At 34.9% G+C, this 18,528-nt stretch overlaps 1 protein-coding gene across 2 annotated transcripts in view; it reads left to right on the forward strand.

The window, feature by feature from the left end:
• Positions 1-18,528, forward strand: part of LOC149785280 (rho GTPase-activating protein 5-like) — a 188,509-nt gene that overhangs the window by 150,555 nt on the left and 19,426 nt on the right. For both annotated transcript variants that reach the window (XM_089979150.1, XM_089979151.1), the window contains exons 23-24: positions 2,781-2,949; positions 9,098-9,175. In XM_089979150.1, the coding sequence (XP_089835276.1) occupies positions 2,781-2,949; positions 9,098-9,175 (247 nt within the window). The remainder of the gene's footprint in view (positions 1-2,780; positions 2,950-9,097; positions 9,176-18,528) is intronic.

Below are 18,528 nucleotides of genomic sequence, written 5' to 3' on the forward strand. Positions count from 1 at the left end.
CTGATTATTGAGAGGTGGTATACTGGTCTATACTGGACCCTTCATTTACCGCCCGTACCTCATCTAAAAATTATCCCATTTAAGCTGATTATTGAGAGGCCTTATACTGGTCTATACTGGACCTTACATTTTCTGCCCATACCTCAGCTAAAATTAACACATATTCAACATTTAGAAACTAAAACACAAAAATTGTCATGACAGTATTGGCAGATCGTCCAACAGTGGTATTGAATCAACTCATTTACAAGTCAGACCCATCTGTACCCAAGGCAAATCTATGTCTGTTCAGTTTGTTAGAATTAATCAGTAAAAGAAACAGCATAGACCCTGGCCTGCTGGCACAGTATGCGATAGCAAACCAATGTTTGTGTTGTTTGCAGTTGGACCATAAGTGAGTATATACAGTAATTACTCTCAGTAGTGGCAACGACAGTAGCATTGTCACCCTGATAATGTTTAATGTGAGGTTCCCAAAACTGGATATTTCCCAGACATGTTCATCAGAAGAACTGAAATTACCAATCATTATTTGTTGTATGGTGTCCATAGTTCTTTCCTTGCAATAATACAGTGATTATATATTTTTCTAAGTATTCGATGCATTATTATCATCTCAGAGCATAAGACAATGCAAGTATAAATGGCCATACCACTGTTACTACTACTACTACTGCTACTGTTACTACTGTCTTTATACAAACTGGGTAACAAATGTAGTTGAGTGCATCTTGTGTGTATTGGGGCCCTCTGCACTATCCAAAAAAGTATTATTAATCATATAGACAGGTGGTTGGCTCTACTGGTCATAGACCAGAAGAACTTAATAGGATGGCATGGTGTCTGTCCATTAGAATAAGTAATCTTATCACTTCTCTTCCTAATTTGGGGTCCCCGAGTGGCCGAGTGGTCTAAAGCGCTCACCGTTCCGGATCACTGCCATCTCACCTCTGTGTGGGTTCGAGTCCAAGGCTTGGCTAGCGTGGGTAGGTGGGAAAGCCTGTCAGTAGCTTCTCGTGGGTCGGTGGTTCTTCCCTGGGTTTTCCAGGGTTCTTCCTCCACCAGTTATACTGGCCGCCATGTATAACCTATCTTGTGCTGAAAAATGGCGTTAACCCAAGAACAACAAAATCTCTTCCTAATTTACTTGGAGGATTGCCATGAAACTTTATACACACATTCATCTCAATTTCTAGTTGGTCCTAAATGACAACTAGAGTGCTCGGACATCTGATATGGCCACAACAGCAGTCATCTTGAAAATCTTGATGTCATTATTTCTGGATAGTAATATTAACATGGGGTTATCACAAAAAGACTTCATATAATGCTGAGTTAGTCCAAAATGAAATGGTGCTATTTGGTATCCAGTATGACAACCATGCCAGACATCTTGAAAATCTTGTTATTACTGTTTATCTTTAAAGGAAAGTCATATCAACATGGGTTTTCACTTGAAGACTAATCTTGATATTTAGTTCATGGGACTCTTGTTTGTGACATCAAGATCCATTTGTCACTTTTCTTATGAGGACAGCCTCATTTGATGTGGTTAATGACTCGTTACTATTATGCACACAACACTTTCGACCGAAAATTCAGGCCATACTCTTGATTAAACTCCATGAGCTTGTGGAATATTTTGTAGAAAAGGCGATTAGCGATAACATTATTCAGGTGCAGAACATAGCCAGTACTGCATCTCAAAACTGTAATTACTGGTACACTTAAATGGATGGTGGCATTCAAATAGGGTTTTCTCTAAAACACTTTTAATTAGTTCTGAATTAAAAATCGTGCAGATCTTGCCACCAGTATGTCCATACTTTTGTGAAGGAGCTTTGAAAATCTGACCAAAATGACTGATTTCAATTCAAGGGTGATAATTGTTGGCAATTTGTTTTCCTTTGCTGAGTCTAGGAATACTGTGACTTTTCACCAGCCTTTGCATTAGCACTCAGACATTGATCTAAAGGTCAAAGGTCTTGACAGTGTTTTTTAGCTGTACTGGCTTGTGAGTATGATGACTCTAACAAATAATGAATGGATTTTGTTCTTCAAAGAAAAACACCTTGAATAGGATTTTTTGTCAAAGATAAACACCTTGAATAATACCTCTTCAGTAATGTTATTTTTTCTCCAGAAAATAATGTTCAGTTTAACAAAACACAGGATCAGTATCTGGTCATGACGAAGAATTCTGTATTGCACATACAGGTATCTTGTTGAATATGTTAACTCAAACATGTATTTTAAAACAAAGTATTTATGATACCATATTTGATATGTTGAAGTTTCTAAAGAAAACCAGAGAGGGTTTCAGTACTCAGCAGCTATACAAAAATAGACAGAAGAGACTTATTTGTGACTGGCTGGAAGGTTTTTCTAGTCAGTTGAGCCTCAGTTTGCTGTACTGTTGTTTAAGATTCAAAGTTGACCACACAAAAATCAATGGAGTATGACTGGCTATAACCCTAAAACTGATGCAATAGCAAGCCTGGTACCAGTTTTAATTGAAGATGTCACTGTGTTTTTTTTATTGATTACAATTATTAAGACCTTTTAATATTTTGTTTCAAATAAATTTCAGCAAAATCCACCATTTATATTAATGTGTTTAGAAAAAGTTATGCAAGGGCCAATAAAATGTCCTTAAGTTCATATAGATGATGTTGATAGATTCTTTACAATTTTAAAAAAAAAAAATTTGTATGCATTACTGTATATATGATTCTGTAGAACCATTGTACCATAAATTAGTACAATATCCATCATTACAGGAAAAGAAGCAGAAGGGACAACAGAAGCTTCAGAAGAAAGTGAAGAAGAAAGATGGCAAGGGTGGGCAGTCAGAGACTGGCAACTATCTTGCAGATTACACTATGTCTCAGAACAATCCCTCTGTGCCCGAGTTCATTGAAAAATGTATTGACTTCATTGAGACAGAGGGTAAGAGAAACTTGCTACAATTTTATGAAAAGAGGTCTGCAGCTACTAAGCCTTAGTGAGCTTTATTGGATGGTTAAAAAATGAATTATAAAGCTTATAGAAAATGAATTATACAGCTTATAGAAATTATACAGATTATAGAAAATGAATCATACAGCTTATTTATTCATTTTATATTTAGAGCCCCCATCCAAAGAATGTATGGATCCCTGTGATAATCACATCCATCCAGCTAGCTGTCGATTCATCTGTCAACTTGTTGGTTTTCACAAGATTATTTTATTGGGAACTGTTTGATTTAAAATGAAATTAACATGCATCTTAACATTGATGATGTTATTTTAAAGGACCTATGGCCCATGATTATGTATACCTATACTCCTAATTTTGAGCAAATTAATTTTAATAAGGATTGCTGGATTTCAACTAAATATGTATATTGATGAAACCTTGAATAAATTTCAATTTCTGCATTCCATAGCATCATTACATAGGAGTTATGACTCCTGATTGCCCTACACTGTCACTTCGATTTTCCAACATTATTCAACCAAGGAGGGTTGGATTTCAATAAAATACATTTATTTCGAGATACTTGAGCTCAGTAAAAGTTACATTCCTTAGCTGAGCTGCCCGGTGTCATGTATATCAGACAGGACCAATACCAAATTGTTTGTGTTGTCAGATACCTGTTTTTATGGTTTACATATAAAATTTGTAAACCGGAGATACGCTCAGGCATGAAATGTGACTTTCATTTTTTTAAATTATGAAATGCCTGTGTGGTTGGTCTTATCGATGTATTGAGACAAATTTGTTTTTAAATATATATTTTTTTATAGTTTTACATTTATTTCAAAATATTTTGTGGAGAAAGAATTATCTTGTAATTTAAATACATTGCTAAATTCATCAGTTTTAACAAGTAAGTTACTCTTCTTCATTGTTGGTGAATGTTGTGTATTACATACATATGCTGTTCAGCATGACTTTTGCAGTCCTATGTACTGGTACCAGAACATTTCAAATTGAATAGTAGCTGTCTGTGAAGAAGCGTATTTGACAGTTATCTTTATAGTGATGACACCCTACATGAAATAAATTTCCACATCATGATTTCCCATCCAAGACCCATATAGAATAAACTTTGTGTTCAACTGCATACTTTTTCCAAAGATTGTTGGATTTTAAGCTAAATTTGCTTTGTAACTTTATATTAACAAAACTACTGATGAGATTGATTTCTTGAGTTGTATATCATGTTATATAGATCTTGTGGCCCCTAATTTATCATGGTTCTACAATTCAGGGAGTTGTGGTAACTCAGTTGATAAGGGTCAGACTCTAATGGTCGCTGGTTCTGTAACCACCTGGGCCAGCCTATGTTGGCTGCCTCATTGGGTCTTTGGAAAGGCACTTGGCTCCCATTTCATAAACATAGTAAAGCCAATAATGTATTAAAAGTGCTTTTAAAACAACAAAATTAAATGCTAATTCTTGCTTTTCAGATTTTTGGAAAATGTGTTTCCTTAGGTCATTTGAATTTGAAAAATAAATCTCTATTGATAAGATCACATTCGAGTTAAAATTTCTGATGTTTATTTCCTTTCTTGTAAGGGAACAGTATCATAAATTAGGGAAAGTTGTATCTCATTTATTCAAGAATAGGTTTTGATCCTTGACAGTACAAGAAATCATTGAAGAGAATTTCATGTGCAAGCTTTATGCTGTTGTTCTCTTGTTTAAGTTGATTAGCAGCATTTTGCATATCATGTATCAATTTGTTGGGTTCGGATGCATCAAGGTTGGTTTAACAAAATGTTTCTGCTTAAAACCATGAAGAGCAAATGTCAGCAGTCAGTGCCCCCACTGCAATGCACAGATCACTAACAGTTCTTTTTATAGATAATCATCATTGATAATATTTTACCATAATGAATTTTTTTTTGGCAAATACAGTCAGCTAAGTAAATTTGTAAAATAAAATTATCACAATTTATCCATTGGCAAATTGTATTAAAGTATACTGAGTTGCTAGTAATGTAAATAACATTTTTAATGACAAAAAATTCCTGACCACATTATGCATGCAGATATTGTATGATTTCTCATTTTTAATGCCATTTAGACTTTCTCCCCTCCATTATCTATATCAAAATTGGAAAGCAGAAGTGTGGTACAAACTAAAATTTACCCTGCAGTCAAATTAATCTGTATATTTAATGGTTACAGTTTATTGGACTTGCAAAACTAGACTGAATATGCATGGAAATGAAGTTTATATTAGTGTTATTATAACCCTGTCTCAAGATATGGGAGCTCTGTAGTAATCACTTACTTGGTCAGTTTATGACTGCATCTGTCAATCCATTCATGCTTCTTTTAACCACCAAAGCTCTCCAACTGTTGCCATTTGGTAGATGAATTTCCCATGACATGTACACATGCCTTTTATAGGTTTCATCTGTTTGGGTCCAACTTTGACAGGGCTAATGCCCATTTTTGACATGTCACTTAAAACAGATTCTTGTAAGTGGTGGAGCTTGAGAACCATTTACGTATTCTTATGCAAGTTGGTGTGTGCATTGTCTTGTTGATCAAGACATGCCTTTGTGTTTTGTAACATTAGCTTCATTTTTGTATGCCTGTCATAAGGAGGAACCTATTTATGTCACACCTGTCCGTCAATATCTCACTCCCAGATACCTCGTGAACCTGTTTATAATGCAGGATCAGGCTTGGATCCTACTTTTCTTACTTAAAGTGCATTGTGTGTTTTTGGACTCCATTGTGCACAAGTTATCTAGGGAGGGGTGTATAATGTTGGTAAGCAGTCTCTTGCTCTGTCATTCGATCTGTTATCAATTTGGTTTCTGCACAATAACTCAAGTTGTTGTCTGTCATTTATAGTTACCAAACTTTGTGGATGGTTAGCACTTTTGATTTGGAAACACCTTAATTTAAGGCTAAAAAACTCAAGAGGTAATGGTCACTGTGTCTGAGAAGAAAAATTGTTTCTGTTCAAAAACTTCAATACTCCACTAGTTGCAGTTACATAACTTTGTGGATAACTTGCATATGGGTAAGAAAAAACCCTATCGATTTTGGGGTGACAAGGTCAAAGGTCAAGGTAACTGAGTGGGACAAAATAAAAATGGCTTTTGTGCCATTACTGGACTTTTCCATCTTTGGTTACCAAACTTTGTGAATGGCTTATGTTTGGGGTGGGAAGAACTCTATTGATTTTGAAGTGAAAATGTCAAAGATCAAGGTGACTTTAAATGAAAGAATTAAAGTGGTTACTGCACAATAACGTCAGCTCTGTCTTTCATATCTCAGCAAAACTTTGTGCATAGTTTGCTTTTCAGGTAATGAAGAAGCCTATTAATTTTTGGAGTATAAAGATTAAAAGTCATGGACACAGTGACTGAAAGAAGAGAATTGGTTTCTGTACAATTGATTAGTTCTGTTAAAGACCGGGACCAAACTTTGTGCATAAAGGAAGAAGTCTATTGATATGAAGGTCAAAATGCCAAATGGCAAGATTGCTGTTGCAGGAAGAAGAAAAATAGTTTCTGCATACAAGTTTTAGTTATCTGTATAGAGGTCTATTAAATACTATGTGGTCATATAATGTGCTATTCAGGGTACCCTTGTTGGCTAGTTTTTGCACTTGATAGTTAACTTCACATAGTCTGATGCATTTTGGTATGAACATTGTTTCATAGGCTTGCATGGGTTTTTTGTCGAGTCGACACCATTTTGGACAGAGTTATGTTTCTTGTTAAGCATATTCTTGTCTTACATGGAAACTTGGAATTGTGCTTGTTGTCATCATAGCTCAAAAACTGTTCAATTAATTCTTGTGGAGTTAGGTAAGAACACTGTCATTTAGACTTAGATGTATATTTTATGGACTTTGTCCTATCTGTAAAATTTTTGACAGAGTTATGTCCTGTATAAAATTTTGGACAGAGTTATTACTCATGTCAATGAACAGGTGCCATCCAACATATTTTGATATAAATTGATGTAAATAGACCTATGTGTCATGCCTGCTCTATTCTTGACAGTTGTCACTTTCATATCACTTCATATCTTCTTTCGTATGATGGGATGTTGCTTGTATCGACAAAACTGGATTTCAAGCATTTCATATCATCATTTTAAGGAGAGATGAGCCATGACTGTCTGTCTTTACTTATTTGGCTTGTTAGTACAAGTTCTTTTATGGGGCCCCGAGTGGCCGAGTGGTCTAAAGCGCTCTTCGTTACGGATCACTGCCATCTCACCTCTGTCTGCGGCGGTTCGAGTCTAAGATTCAGCCAATGTGGGCATGTGAGAAAGCCTGCCAGTAGCTTCTCGTGGGTCGGTGGTTCTTTCCGGGGTTTTCCGGGTTCTTCCTCCACCATTAATACTGGCCGCCATGTATAGCCTATCGTGCTGAAAAATGGCGTTAAACCCCACAACAACAACAACAACAACAAGTTCTTTTATAGTGAGTGGGGTTCTTTGCAGTGTACCATCGCTAATTGCCCATGCTCTAGGATGAGATGCACATGCTTGATGACACTAATTTTAAAAATTTTGGCAAATAATTAATTCAGAAGTCATTTCTGATCAAAAGCATATCCCCTGTAGACATATAATAGAAGAAACCCTGTAATGTTTACAGTTATTTTTTTTTAAATTAATGTTCTTGTTTACTACATACCCATTTAATCTAACATGCTTGATCTGGCATTCTATATTGCTTTTCAGTATGTATTTCAGTCATACATAGATTCAAACTACTTAAGTGTCTTTGATGTCAGTGCATAATATTTTTAAACACAATGTATCAGGATTTTATAAATCCCAATTTCTTTTTAATTTCAGTCATACAGTAAAGCACAAAATGATTAAAAAGTATAAAAGAGGGTGCATGTGTTTGTGTGTGTGTTTTGAATTTTTAATGTAGCTTTAACAATTTTTCAGTATTTTGCTATGATATCTGCAGTGTGGCAGTTTAAAGCCATGCTGAGTGCCTAATGAGGCAGCTATTAGTACCATTTTTATAAGTCTTTGGTATGACTCGGTCGGGATTCAAACCCGTGACCTTCCACATCCAAGGCGAATGCTCAAATCACTTGTAGGCCACCATAGTGGTCCACAGAGTGCATGTAATAAATACAAAAGTGCATTCATGTTTTGTTCTGAGTCTGGGGAAGAACTCGTTTGATAAGGCTTATGAATACGTTTTAGCCTTGACTTGTCCCTACACCATATATCAAACTCCTTTTTTCTACTGACTCTGAACAAATCACATATGCAGTTATTTTTATGTATACATATAAATACTAATTGTCTTCCTTAACAACAAAGAATGGCTTTTTTTCTCCTTTTGTTCTGTGGCCATCTTGAATCACTAGTGGAATAAAATGAAGAATTAGGTTGGTGTCAGATGTTGATATTAGCTCCTGAGAAGGAATTATTTTGGTGAATCAGCATAAAAAAGATAGCTAAATAAGTAAAGTTTTTTGGAAAGTAATAATTGAGCACTTAATATGTAGTCTAGTTCTATTTAGAGTAAAACTATTTTGTCATGCAAGTCGGCTACACAGGATCTTGGGCATGACAAAAAGCCATGATGTCAATCTGCAACTTGATCTCTATGTACTGCAATCATGCAGGTAAAGCTAGTCAAGAATAATGTAGATTTTATTTACATTTATAGAATATACATAAGTCTTATAAGAATAATGACCTTTATCCTTATTAGAAAATACAACAAAAATCAAGTGTTGACATAACTCAGAATTACAGTGATCAATTTTGTTGTTGATTTTCCATGTATCTCTTGATGTAATACACTGGCATTTTCTTGCTTTTCAGCTTCAGTTTTTGATAATTGTTTTCCATGACTAAACTTTAGACCATTTTCAGAGCTAATGTAAAACTAACGTAGGAATAGCTTTCAAAATGTTTCTTTTGTTGAGACAAGACAAGTACTTATAACGAGAGCATAGATCATACATTTAGATACTTGAAATGAAAACAATGTGTGAATCTTCAACTCTTCAATTTGAGACAAAATGCTGAAAACTTGTTGTTTATTCATGCGAAATTGTGTGATTACTTGGAACATTGGATATGCATCTCATTACAGGCTTGTGTGCGGAAGGGATCTACAGAATTCCTGGAAATAAAGCTCAAGTGGATCTTCTCACTAGCAAATTTAGTGAGGGTATGTTTCCATTAATGTATTGTTTGTAATTTTATCATTTTTATACACCATGTAAATCAATTTTATCATGTTAAAGTGTTGTCAATCTATCTGTTCATTGGTATTTGCTTGCCAGGCCCGTAAGTTTGGACTGGTTGGGGAGATTTTCATGAATCTCTGCCCATATATATATATATATATATATATATATATATATATATATATATATATATATATATATATATATATATATATCATGACTAGGCCATGCTCTGTCTCAAGATCAAGGTTATCACAAGGGAGAATGTAGTTCTGTGAATTGCAGTTCTGCATGAAGTCAAACCTTTGAACCAGAAGATATCTAGTACAACTGCTGAATCACTGAAGATATTTTAATGACTCTAACCAATTATGTATCCTGTACAGCCTTTGTGACAAGAATTTTGAGCAGGTGCAGAACCTAGTTAGATGTAAAAATGTGCTGTAATTCTTGCATGTAATATATAGATTACACTGTTTACATCCAAATTACACTTTTTTGCCATGTATAATAGCAATAATTACACTTGTACCTGTCGGGGGGTTGGCAGGTCCAAGCAAGTTCAGAGCCATGATGCCACAAAAACCTATGCAAGCAGCCTCCCAAACCATGAGTGACGTAGATAATTCCAATTATCAGTGTGACATTATAGCAAATAAGAAACCCAATGCTAGCAACAAAAAAGACATGTACAGTGTGACCCTGCTATAACATGGTGGTTGGGAGCCGTAGATCCCAACCGTGTTATAGACTGAACCGTGATATAAGCAACCAGGTCAGTTAGCTGAAGAAAATGATGCATGTATCCCAACAATTTTGCATGGGGGTTGGGGGGGGTGGGTGGGTAATAAATGCAGGTGGTAAAATAGGTGCTTCATTGGCACAGTTGCCATCTTAAATCGATGTATATTAAATGAGAAATACACCTGTAGTGAACACAGAAGGTATATATATATATATATATATATATATATATATATATATATATATATATATATATATATATTTACTTTTTTTTAGAGAACCATAGATTGTTACATATACTTGTATGCTGTTTATGTTTACATGTCTAGTGTATAGCATGATTAGAGTATCAAGACCATGTACTCATCCGCAAATCTCATCACATAAATTGAATCCACAATACAAGTAATTCCATCGAAAATATGCAGACACATACACACACACACACACATAAAAAATATTCAATTATTTTGTCACAGGTCATATAGGTCTGAATTCAGTTGAAAAATATAGCACAATTACGTAAAAAATGATAAAGCAAATTTACTTTTTGGTACGTCCCAAGTCGGTAAAAGTTTGTGTTTTAAGCCACTGTTGGTAGTGTTTGTAAGTATAAACTTTTTTCCTGCAAAAAGAAAAAATTCATGACACAGCAAATACATTGGAAAATGAAAAATCCATCAGATTCCATTGCTTTTATTTAAGTTTGGTACTTACTTCCTTTGAAGAAAAGTTCTTTGTTTTTATTGAAGAATGTAGTTGGCTTTCTTTGTTGAAGGATGAATGCGTGATTGAAGTCTCCGCTAAAGGACAGTTTCAGGGGAACCAAACAAATGCCCATTTCTTATTGTGGCAGCAACATCAAATAATTGTATTGCATGATTGAGACCAATTTTTTTTCTCTATTTGCTTTGTACGTTTTCATAACAATCTGTGCTTCAAAGGTAATCTGATTTCTTTGAAATTTCAGCAAACTGTTTTATCTGGGTACATTTTTAAAAAAGGAATTAGCCATCATTTGGTCGATTGCAGTTAATGTTCCTCCCTGCCTATTGAATAGACCAAGAAGTAAGATGATGTTTGGGTTCTTTGGGTTTTTTTTTTTTTTTTTTTTTTTAAACATTTGTGGTAGCGGAGTGATGCTGTCTCCCATGCATGCGTCAGAAATTTAACAAAGGGTCAGTGGACGATATAGACGCAGGTGTTCTGGTCTGATGACAGGAATTACTAAGGAAAATGTGAGTGTTCAGAAGGATTTAATTCTGAGTGAAAAGAAGAGGAATTTTACTTACCATCCACATACAAATGTCAGTCTATGTAAATATATTAATTACTAGCGAGCTGCCAAAAATCCGACAAAAGATTGATTCCAAGATAATGCCTTGTCCAGTTTATCTCTGCTACCAGAAATGTCAACAACAAAGATGGCAGATATCTCACAACATACATGTCAACATAAGTGGATTATGATATAACATTGCACTGTTAAGATAGTTTGTCAATATGGACAAAGACTTTGTTTATGTAACAATATATAAATTTCAGTGCATTTTATATCATGTTTGCAGTTTCCTTTCATGGGGCCTCTGAATTTCTCCACTCCAAACCAATGGTTTTACAGTATATACAAGTTTAAACTGCCAACAAAGTCACCAATAAAAAATAAAAAAGCGCCAGATGGTATATTTTGCCCCAATAAGGGAAAAGCAAATTGCACTTTGTGACTTAGGCTTTGCCTATGTGATCCCAGAAAAAACATTAAGCACATTATTTTTTGTACTTTTAAGAAGAAAAACTATTTTTTCATGTACAAGAAAAATACATATAAAATTGAAAGAGCCACAACACGATCATCTATTATTATTCCTGTACAGTCTCTTCTCCAAAATGATAATAAACTTCTTAACAGTTTTTTTCGTACTTTTTAACTCATTCAGCCCCAGAGGTTTTTGTCATTTTTGCCTGAAATGTGCGTAGGAAAGACATTTGGGGTGCTATTTCTGAATGCATCATAATACAACGGTTTTTCAGCAGATTTTCCATGAGAATAATGCCTAGTTGCATTAGAAACATCATTTTCCATTGGTTATTTTGCATGCGCATGAGCAGAAGGATAAAAGTTGGGGTTCTTTTTTCTTTTTTTTTCTTTTTTTTTTTGCTTAATGGACCCATCAGTTTCATATGGAGGCCACAATTTATTCCAAATGCCCACCTTATCCTAGTTTTTGCAAAGGTTCACCTGTCTGTGTGCAGTTAAGACTGGTATGCCTTAGATCTGTGGCCAAAAGGTCTAAAATCCGGACCCAAAATCGCATTCTGATCTTGAGCGAATTTTGGGTGAAAAAAAACCGTGTCCAAAAAATGAGGTTTTTCTCTCTGTATTTTGTAGTGCAACTAGAACTTCCAGATTATTTGATATCATTTTAAAGCTATATCTGTCTGCTTTTTTTTAATACCACCCACGTTGATGTATCTTAAATGGCCTTGATGCTGCAGAGCTTTGAAGTAGGGTACAGCCTCATCACGCCTACAGACAGGATCGGGGCCGAATCGGTTAAGAAAGATATTTTTTTACTTGTACGAGAAAAATACATGTATATAAAATTTTGAAAGCCACTCAACAACCATGTTATATCCGAATTCATGTTATAACGGAGCGTCCTATAGCAGGGTCACACTGTATATCCAGCCCATAATAAGAGCAGCAAACCAATGGCCCCAGTGGTCCTAGAAATAGTTAAGATGTTGAGCTCTATGAGCTAAAAACTGGTTAAATCTGACACGCTAAAAGTGCAGCAGACCACAGGCACAGGTGGAAATACATGCTCCAAACCAAAGTAATAGAAATGCTTCAAGAAATTACCAGACTTCTTAGAAGATCTAATGATCTTGTCAAGCTTTGTAATAAGTTTGGAAGTCAGGAGGTATGGATACTGGAGAACCCCCATGACATGATTCCAGGGAAAACTCCCAAAAAACCCTATGCATGCATCACTTTCATAAATATGTCTGACACTAAAACACAATGGAATTGATAAAACTTAAAGGTAAATATTGATGAAATGAGTTTTCTACCTGTAGAACTAGCTTAGGAGACTTTTTTTCTCTCAAGAAAGTGATCAAATTAATCCCCAAATTATAGCAACCTACAGCGACTTTTCCAAAAATATAGATTACACTACTGGAGGAGTGATACCACTCTAGTGGCCTAGCGGTTAGAGTGTCCGCCCCGGATGCACATGCACGCTACTGGAGGAGTGTCCAACAACAAAAATATAGATTAGACTACTGGAGGAGTGTCCATCAACAAAAATATAGATTAGACTACTGGAGGAGTTTCCATCAACAAAAGAATAGATTAGACTACTGGAGGAGTTTCCATCAACAAAAGAATAGATTAGACAACTGGAGGAGTTTCCATCAACAAAAGAACAGATTAGATTTCTGGAGGAGTTTCCATCAACAAAAGAATAGATTAGACTACTGGAGGAGTGTCCATCAACAAAAATATAGATTAGACTACTAGAGGAGTGTCCATCAACAAAAATATAGATTAGACTACTAGAGGAGTTTCCATCAACAAAAGAATAGATTAGACTACTGGAGGAGTTTCCATCAACAAAAGAATAGATTAGACAACTGGAGGAGTTTCCATCAACAAAAGAACAGATTAGATTTCTGGAGGAGTTTCCATCAACAAAAGAATAGATTAGACTACTGGAGGAGTGTCCATCAACAAAAATATAGATTAGACTACTGGAGGAGTGTCCATCAACAAAAATATAGATTAGACTACTGGAGGAGTGTCCATCAACAAAAATATAGATTAGACTACTGGAGGAGTGTCCATCAACAAAAATATAGATTAGACTACTGGAGGAGTGTCCATCAACAAAAATATAGATTAGACTAGTGGAGGAGTTTCCATCAACAAAAGAATAGATTAGACAACTGGAGGAGTTTCCATCAACAAAAGAACATTAGATTTCTGGAGGAGTTTCCATCAACAAAAGAATAGATTAGATTTCTGGAGGAGTTTCCATCAACAAAAGAATAGATTGGACTACTGAAGGAGTGTCCATCAACAAAAATATCATCATAGCCAGACTACCGTATTTGCCAAATCATAAGTTGATACTTTTTGACCAGGAAGTCTGAGCTTCGTCTTACACTCCAAATTGACTTTTATATGGATTATGTCATTCAAATGGCTTTATCGTATGCTATGTAATTTTTTGTATGTAAAAAAGCAATATTTTTGGAAGGTACGAAAAATTATGTGTAAAAAATAATAATTATCATTTTGGGGAAAAGATCATATTTGAAAAAATATAGGACACAGCATTGATAAGGATTTTAAAATATTTACTTGATCGTCAGTATTAAATCCACATGCATTAGATGTAATTGTGTGAAAGCAGCATGCATTAGAAGTTGTTTAAATTTGATTACGTATATGTGTGTTAGAATAGACAAGTTAGAAAATGAATAACCATAACAGAGAAATATGTATTCATCTCTTTTTTTTTATTGCCTGATTGGACAGAGAGAGCAGTTTCAGGATGATTGTAATCTGTATTGTTCATTTATGTGACGATTGTGATCTTACTCAAGGCAGTACTATATTCCATTATCAATTAATACCTCTGAATAAACAATTCCTACTAGTTTTAATTACGATATCCATTGTCCCAAGAATCACATTTCTTTGCAGTGTTATTTACAGGCTAATTCAGTATGCTACAGCTCTGGTCACATCATTCTAGCTGGCACCTATTTGAGGGCAAGATTTGGCAGACCAGATCAGATTATTGAGGCTACCAATAGGGAAATGAGGCTACCCAAAGGGTTTTGTGAATATGGTACTCTGTAATGACAGGAAATGCCTGGTGCTTATTTGTATAACTTTCTCAACCAGTGACACTTTTTATTCTTGCTGACAGAAGTATCAGAGCAATTCAAAATAACAACTAGCATGAGAAAAGATCAAACTAAATGCTGCCTAACTACAGGAAGTATACATGAACTTTAGGATAAAGGGTATTTTTTTATTTGTTGGGAAAGGAGAATTCATTGTACTTGTAACAAAAATAACACAACATGCTAAATGGTCATTCTTGGGATTTGTCCTAAATGGGGTTTATATGAAAATAAAAATTGTCAATATTTAACACTAAATTATATGCCTTGAAAACTGAACAAGTATGTTATGTACTTTTTATATTTTCCATTTTCTGTTTTATTATAGTTTCCCTCTTTGACAAAGGTTTCAGCAAAATGGGGGCATTACCGTAATTGCCGACCTATAAGTCAATGCCGAGTATAAGTTGAATCAGCAAATTTGGCAAACTTTTCATCCTTCATCTTTATGTAAGTCAATGCTGAGTATAAGACGAGGCCAGATCAACACCTCTGATAGTATTATTCACTTCGTTCCACATAGCCTCGCGATTTTTATCCTACCTGTAACTCAGTAACCTTTCCAGTCAGGATCATTAAATGTAACTAAAAGTACATAATTTGTTTCACAAGAAGTATTTTAAATGTCTTATGTACTTTAGCTAAATATAATGATGCTGATCCGAAAATTTATAAAGTTACAGATAGGATAAAACTTGCGATGCTGTGTGGAATTGAATTATAATAAGTTTTGGTTTCATAAATATTAAAAGTGTCACTGTATAGAGAAGGATGCATATGTATTCCTTTGCGTTTTTCTTTTTGCACCTCATGATCAAAATAAAACGAGGTCCTATATATGAGAGAGAGAGAGATCAGCTCTTCGTGGATTTTCTTGTTCTTTTTTTTAAATTTTATTGCCCCTGTGTTACTGAAGGTTTTGTCAAAGAGAGAAACCATTACTAAATGAAACAATAAATGTAAACTATGAAAATATGTACCATACTCCTACAGGGTTTAAATATTCACAATAGTTATATCCATTAAGTTAAACCCCAAGAATGACCATTTTGCATGCTGTCTAATTTTCTTTGCAAGTATAACGAGCTCTCCATTCCCAACAATTAAGATTTTGTTTAAAGTGCATGTACTCTTCCTGTACTTAGGCATCAATTGTTTTTTTTATTTTTGCTGATGCTAGATGTAGTTTAAATTGGTGTCGGTTCCATTGGCAAGTTAAAAAATGCCACTGGCTGTGAAATTTACAATAGTAACCACCTGGCATTTCCTTTAACTATATGGTATGGTATTCATAATACCCATGGTTAGCCTCATTTCCCTATTAGTAGCTGCGCTAATCTGATCTGGTCTGCAGAATCTTGACCTCAAACAGGTGTTATCTTGGAATGACTGAATACAGCCATAGCACATTTAATTAGCATGTAAATACCACTACATATCCCTGTGACTCTTTCAATAATGGAAGTGGAAACAAAAATTAGAAGGAATTCCATAATTAATGGTATTAATTGATAATGGAATATGGTACTGCACTTGTACACAAGTAAAATCAGTCATCAAGTAATACAGATTTACAATCGTGAAGACATATCTGTCAGTCAGTTTGTCTTTCTTTCTCAATGGGGCACACAGATTATTTGATCGTTAGGTGCAAGAAGAAAATTGTGATGGAATATGTCTGTGTCATGGTTACTCATCTTCTTACTTGTAAATTCTAATGCACATATATATAATTAAATTTAAACAAAGTATATTACAAACAACGTACATTACAAGTGCATGCTGCTTTAGAGCAATTACATCTGATCTAAGACCACTCCTGTGGCCTAGTGGTTAGAGTATCCACCTTGGATGCAGGAGGTCATGGGTTCGATCCCGGGCCGAGTCATACCAAAGACTTACAAAAATGGTACTTACAGCTGCCTCACATTGCGCTCAGCATTAAGAGGTTAGTGTTAGGACTGGTCGGCCTGGTATCAGGATAATGTGACTGGGTGGGACATAATGCTACAAAAAATATGATGCAGCAATTTGGATGACATAATCCATATACAAGTCGATTCGGAGTATAAGATGAAGCTAAGATTTTCTGGTCAAAAAGTATCGTCTTATAGGCCAGCAAATATGGCAAGTTACATAATAGGGTTGAATTCATGTCCCTTAAGTATATTTTGCAATTTCTCAATTTCCAGTAATCTGGAATTGCATACATGGGGGTGGGGGTTGTTTCTTTATCCTATGTGGCTAATTTTTTGTGAGGCCTTTAAATTCATGGTTTCATGCAACAGTGAAATCCACAAGAATTGGTACCCTTTGAAAATCAATGATACCTTAGCCCTGAAATGCTCATATTGGTCATATAAGTAAAAACATATACATACTCCTGAGTGACATATATATTTAGAGTTCAGAAGTAGCAGACGAAAGCAGATTACAATTTTTGAAATCATAAACTGTATATATGCACTTCCAATTACATAGTGACCCCAAACTCTCTTTTGTAGGTTGTGTTGTCCCTTTTGTAGATGAGACTAAATTTATAGGACACATTTTTTAACCATAAACTGACTGTCTTTCCTTATTATTAAATAACCACAAAAAATATTTGTAAAAAAAGCCCTGGATAAAGTCTTGGCAAACACAAATTGAGGAGCAGTCTGGAAGGTCTTACTCTAATTAGAAAGTACTTTAGTAAGCTCTAAATTTAACAATCGCTTTATTGTGTATAGATCAGCTTGTAAATCTTACCTGCAGATGCTTGATCCAATATACAATTAGGGACTTTGAACCTACCCATTAGATATCCTATGTTAAGCCAAATGAACCATTACTTTGTGTCAAATAAATGAAATTGGCTTTCCAATATACTAGCAAAACTGTCCTCTAATTCATCTAATCCCAAATAATACATTGTGTTTAAGCCCCAAAACCAACCTTATACATTCAGAAACCCAATTTAATTGTTTTTTCTCATAAGAATTAATCCTCACCTGGATGCAGCAAAAATCACTAACATTGCAAAATTCCTTATTTGCAAACACCATGGTTATCAGAATCTCACAAAATAATATTTGACCTTTGTAAATTTAAAAGGTCCTTACAGGTCCTTTCATTTTTTTCAGAGTAAATTAGTGAAATCATAGCTGCTTGTTTTGTTTATGTGTCCTTGCATACAGATGGTTTGAAAGATGGAGGCATGGATGTAGCTGCCATTGCAAAACCCTTTCTCACCATTTTGAATAGGTTACAAGACAAAGCCTCCATATTTACTGCTGAAATTACAGCCATACTTTGTGAATTGTATTGAAATTGCAGTGAAAAAACCCCACAAATGTCCATTTCCACACTGCAAGTCTTGCAAAACCTGAAATTTGATAACCAGTCACTTTCCCTGATTTCGAAAACATGATTTGCTCGTCGAGTCAGAAAAAAGTTTTCTGTAAAGTTGGCTGCGTAGTCACTTAAGAGTAGTACCGGTAATGAAAGGGCAGAAAAAGCAGGCTAAGCATCACTTCAGTCAGGCATTACTAAATGAAAGTTTGCACATACTGGTATCAAATATTTAAATCGCATGTTCTACATACTTGACAAAATATGTGGAATAAAACTCCACAAACGAGTTACAGAACATCAAACCCACCACTGGTGAGTGGCTCCCAGTAAAGAACAT

This window comes from Sinohyriopsis cumingii, chromosome 13 (assembly GCF_028554795.1).
Source record: "Sinohyriopsis cumingii isolate HCF-2022 chromosome 13, ASM2855479v2, whole genome shotgun sequence".
NCBI lineage: Eukaryota > Metazoa > Mollusca > Bivalvia > Unionida > Unionidae > Sinohyriopsis > Sinohyriopsis cumingii.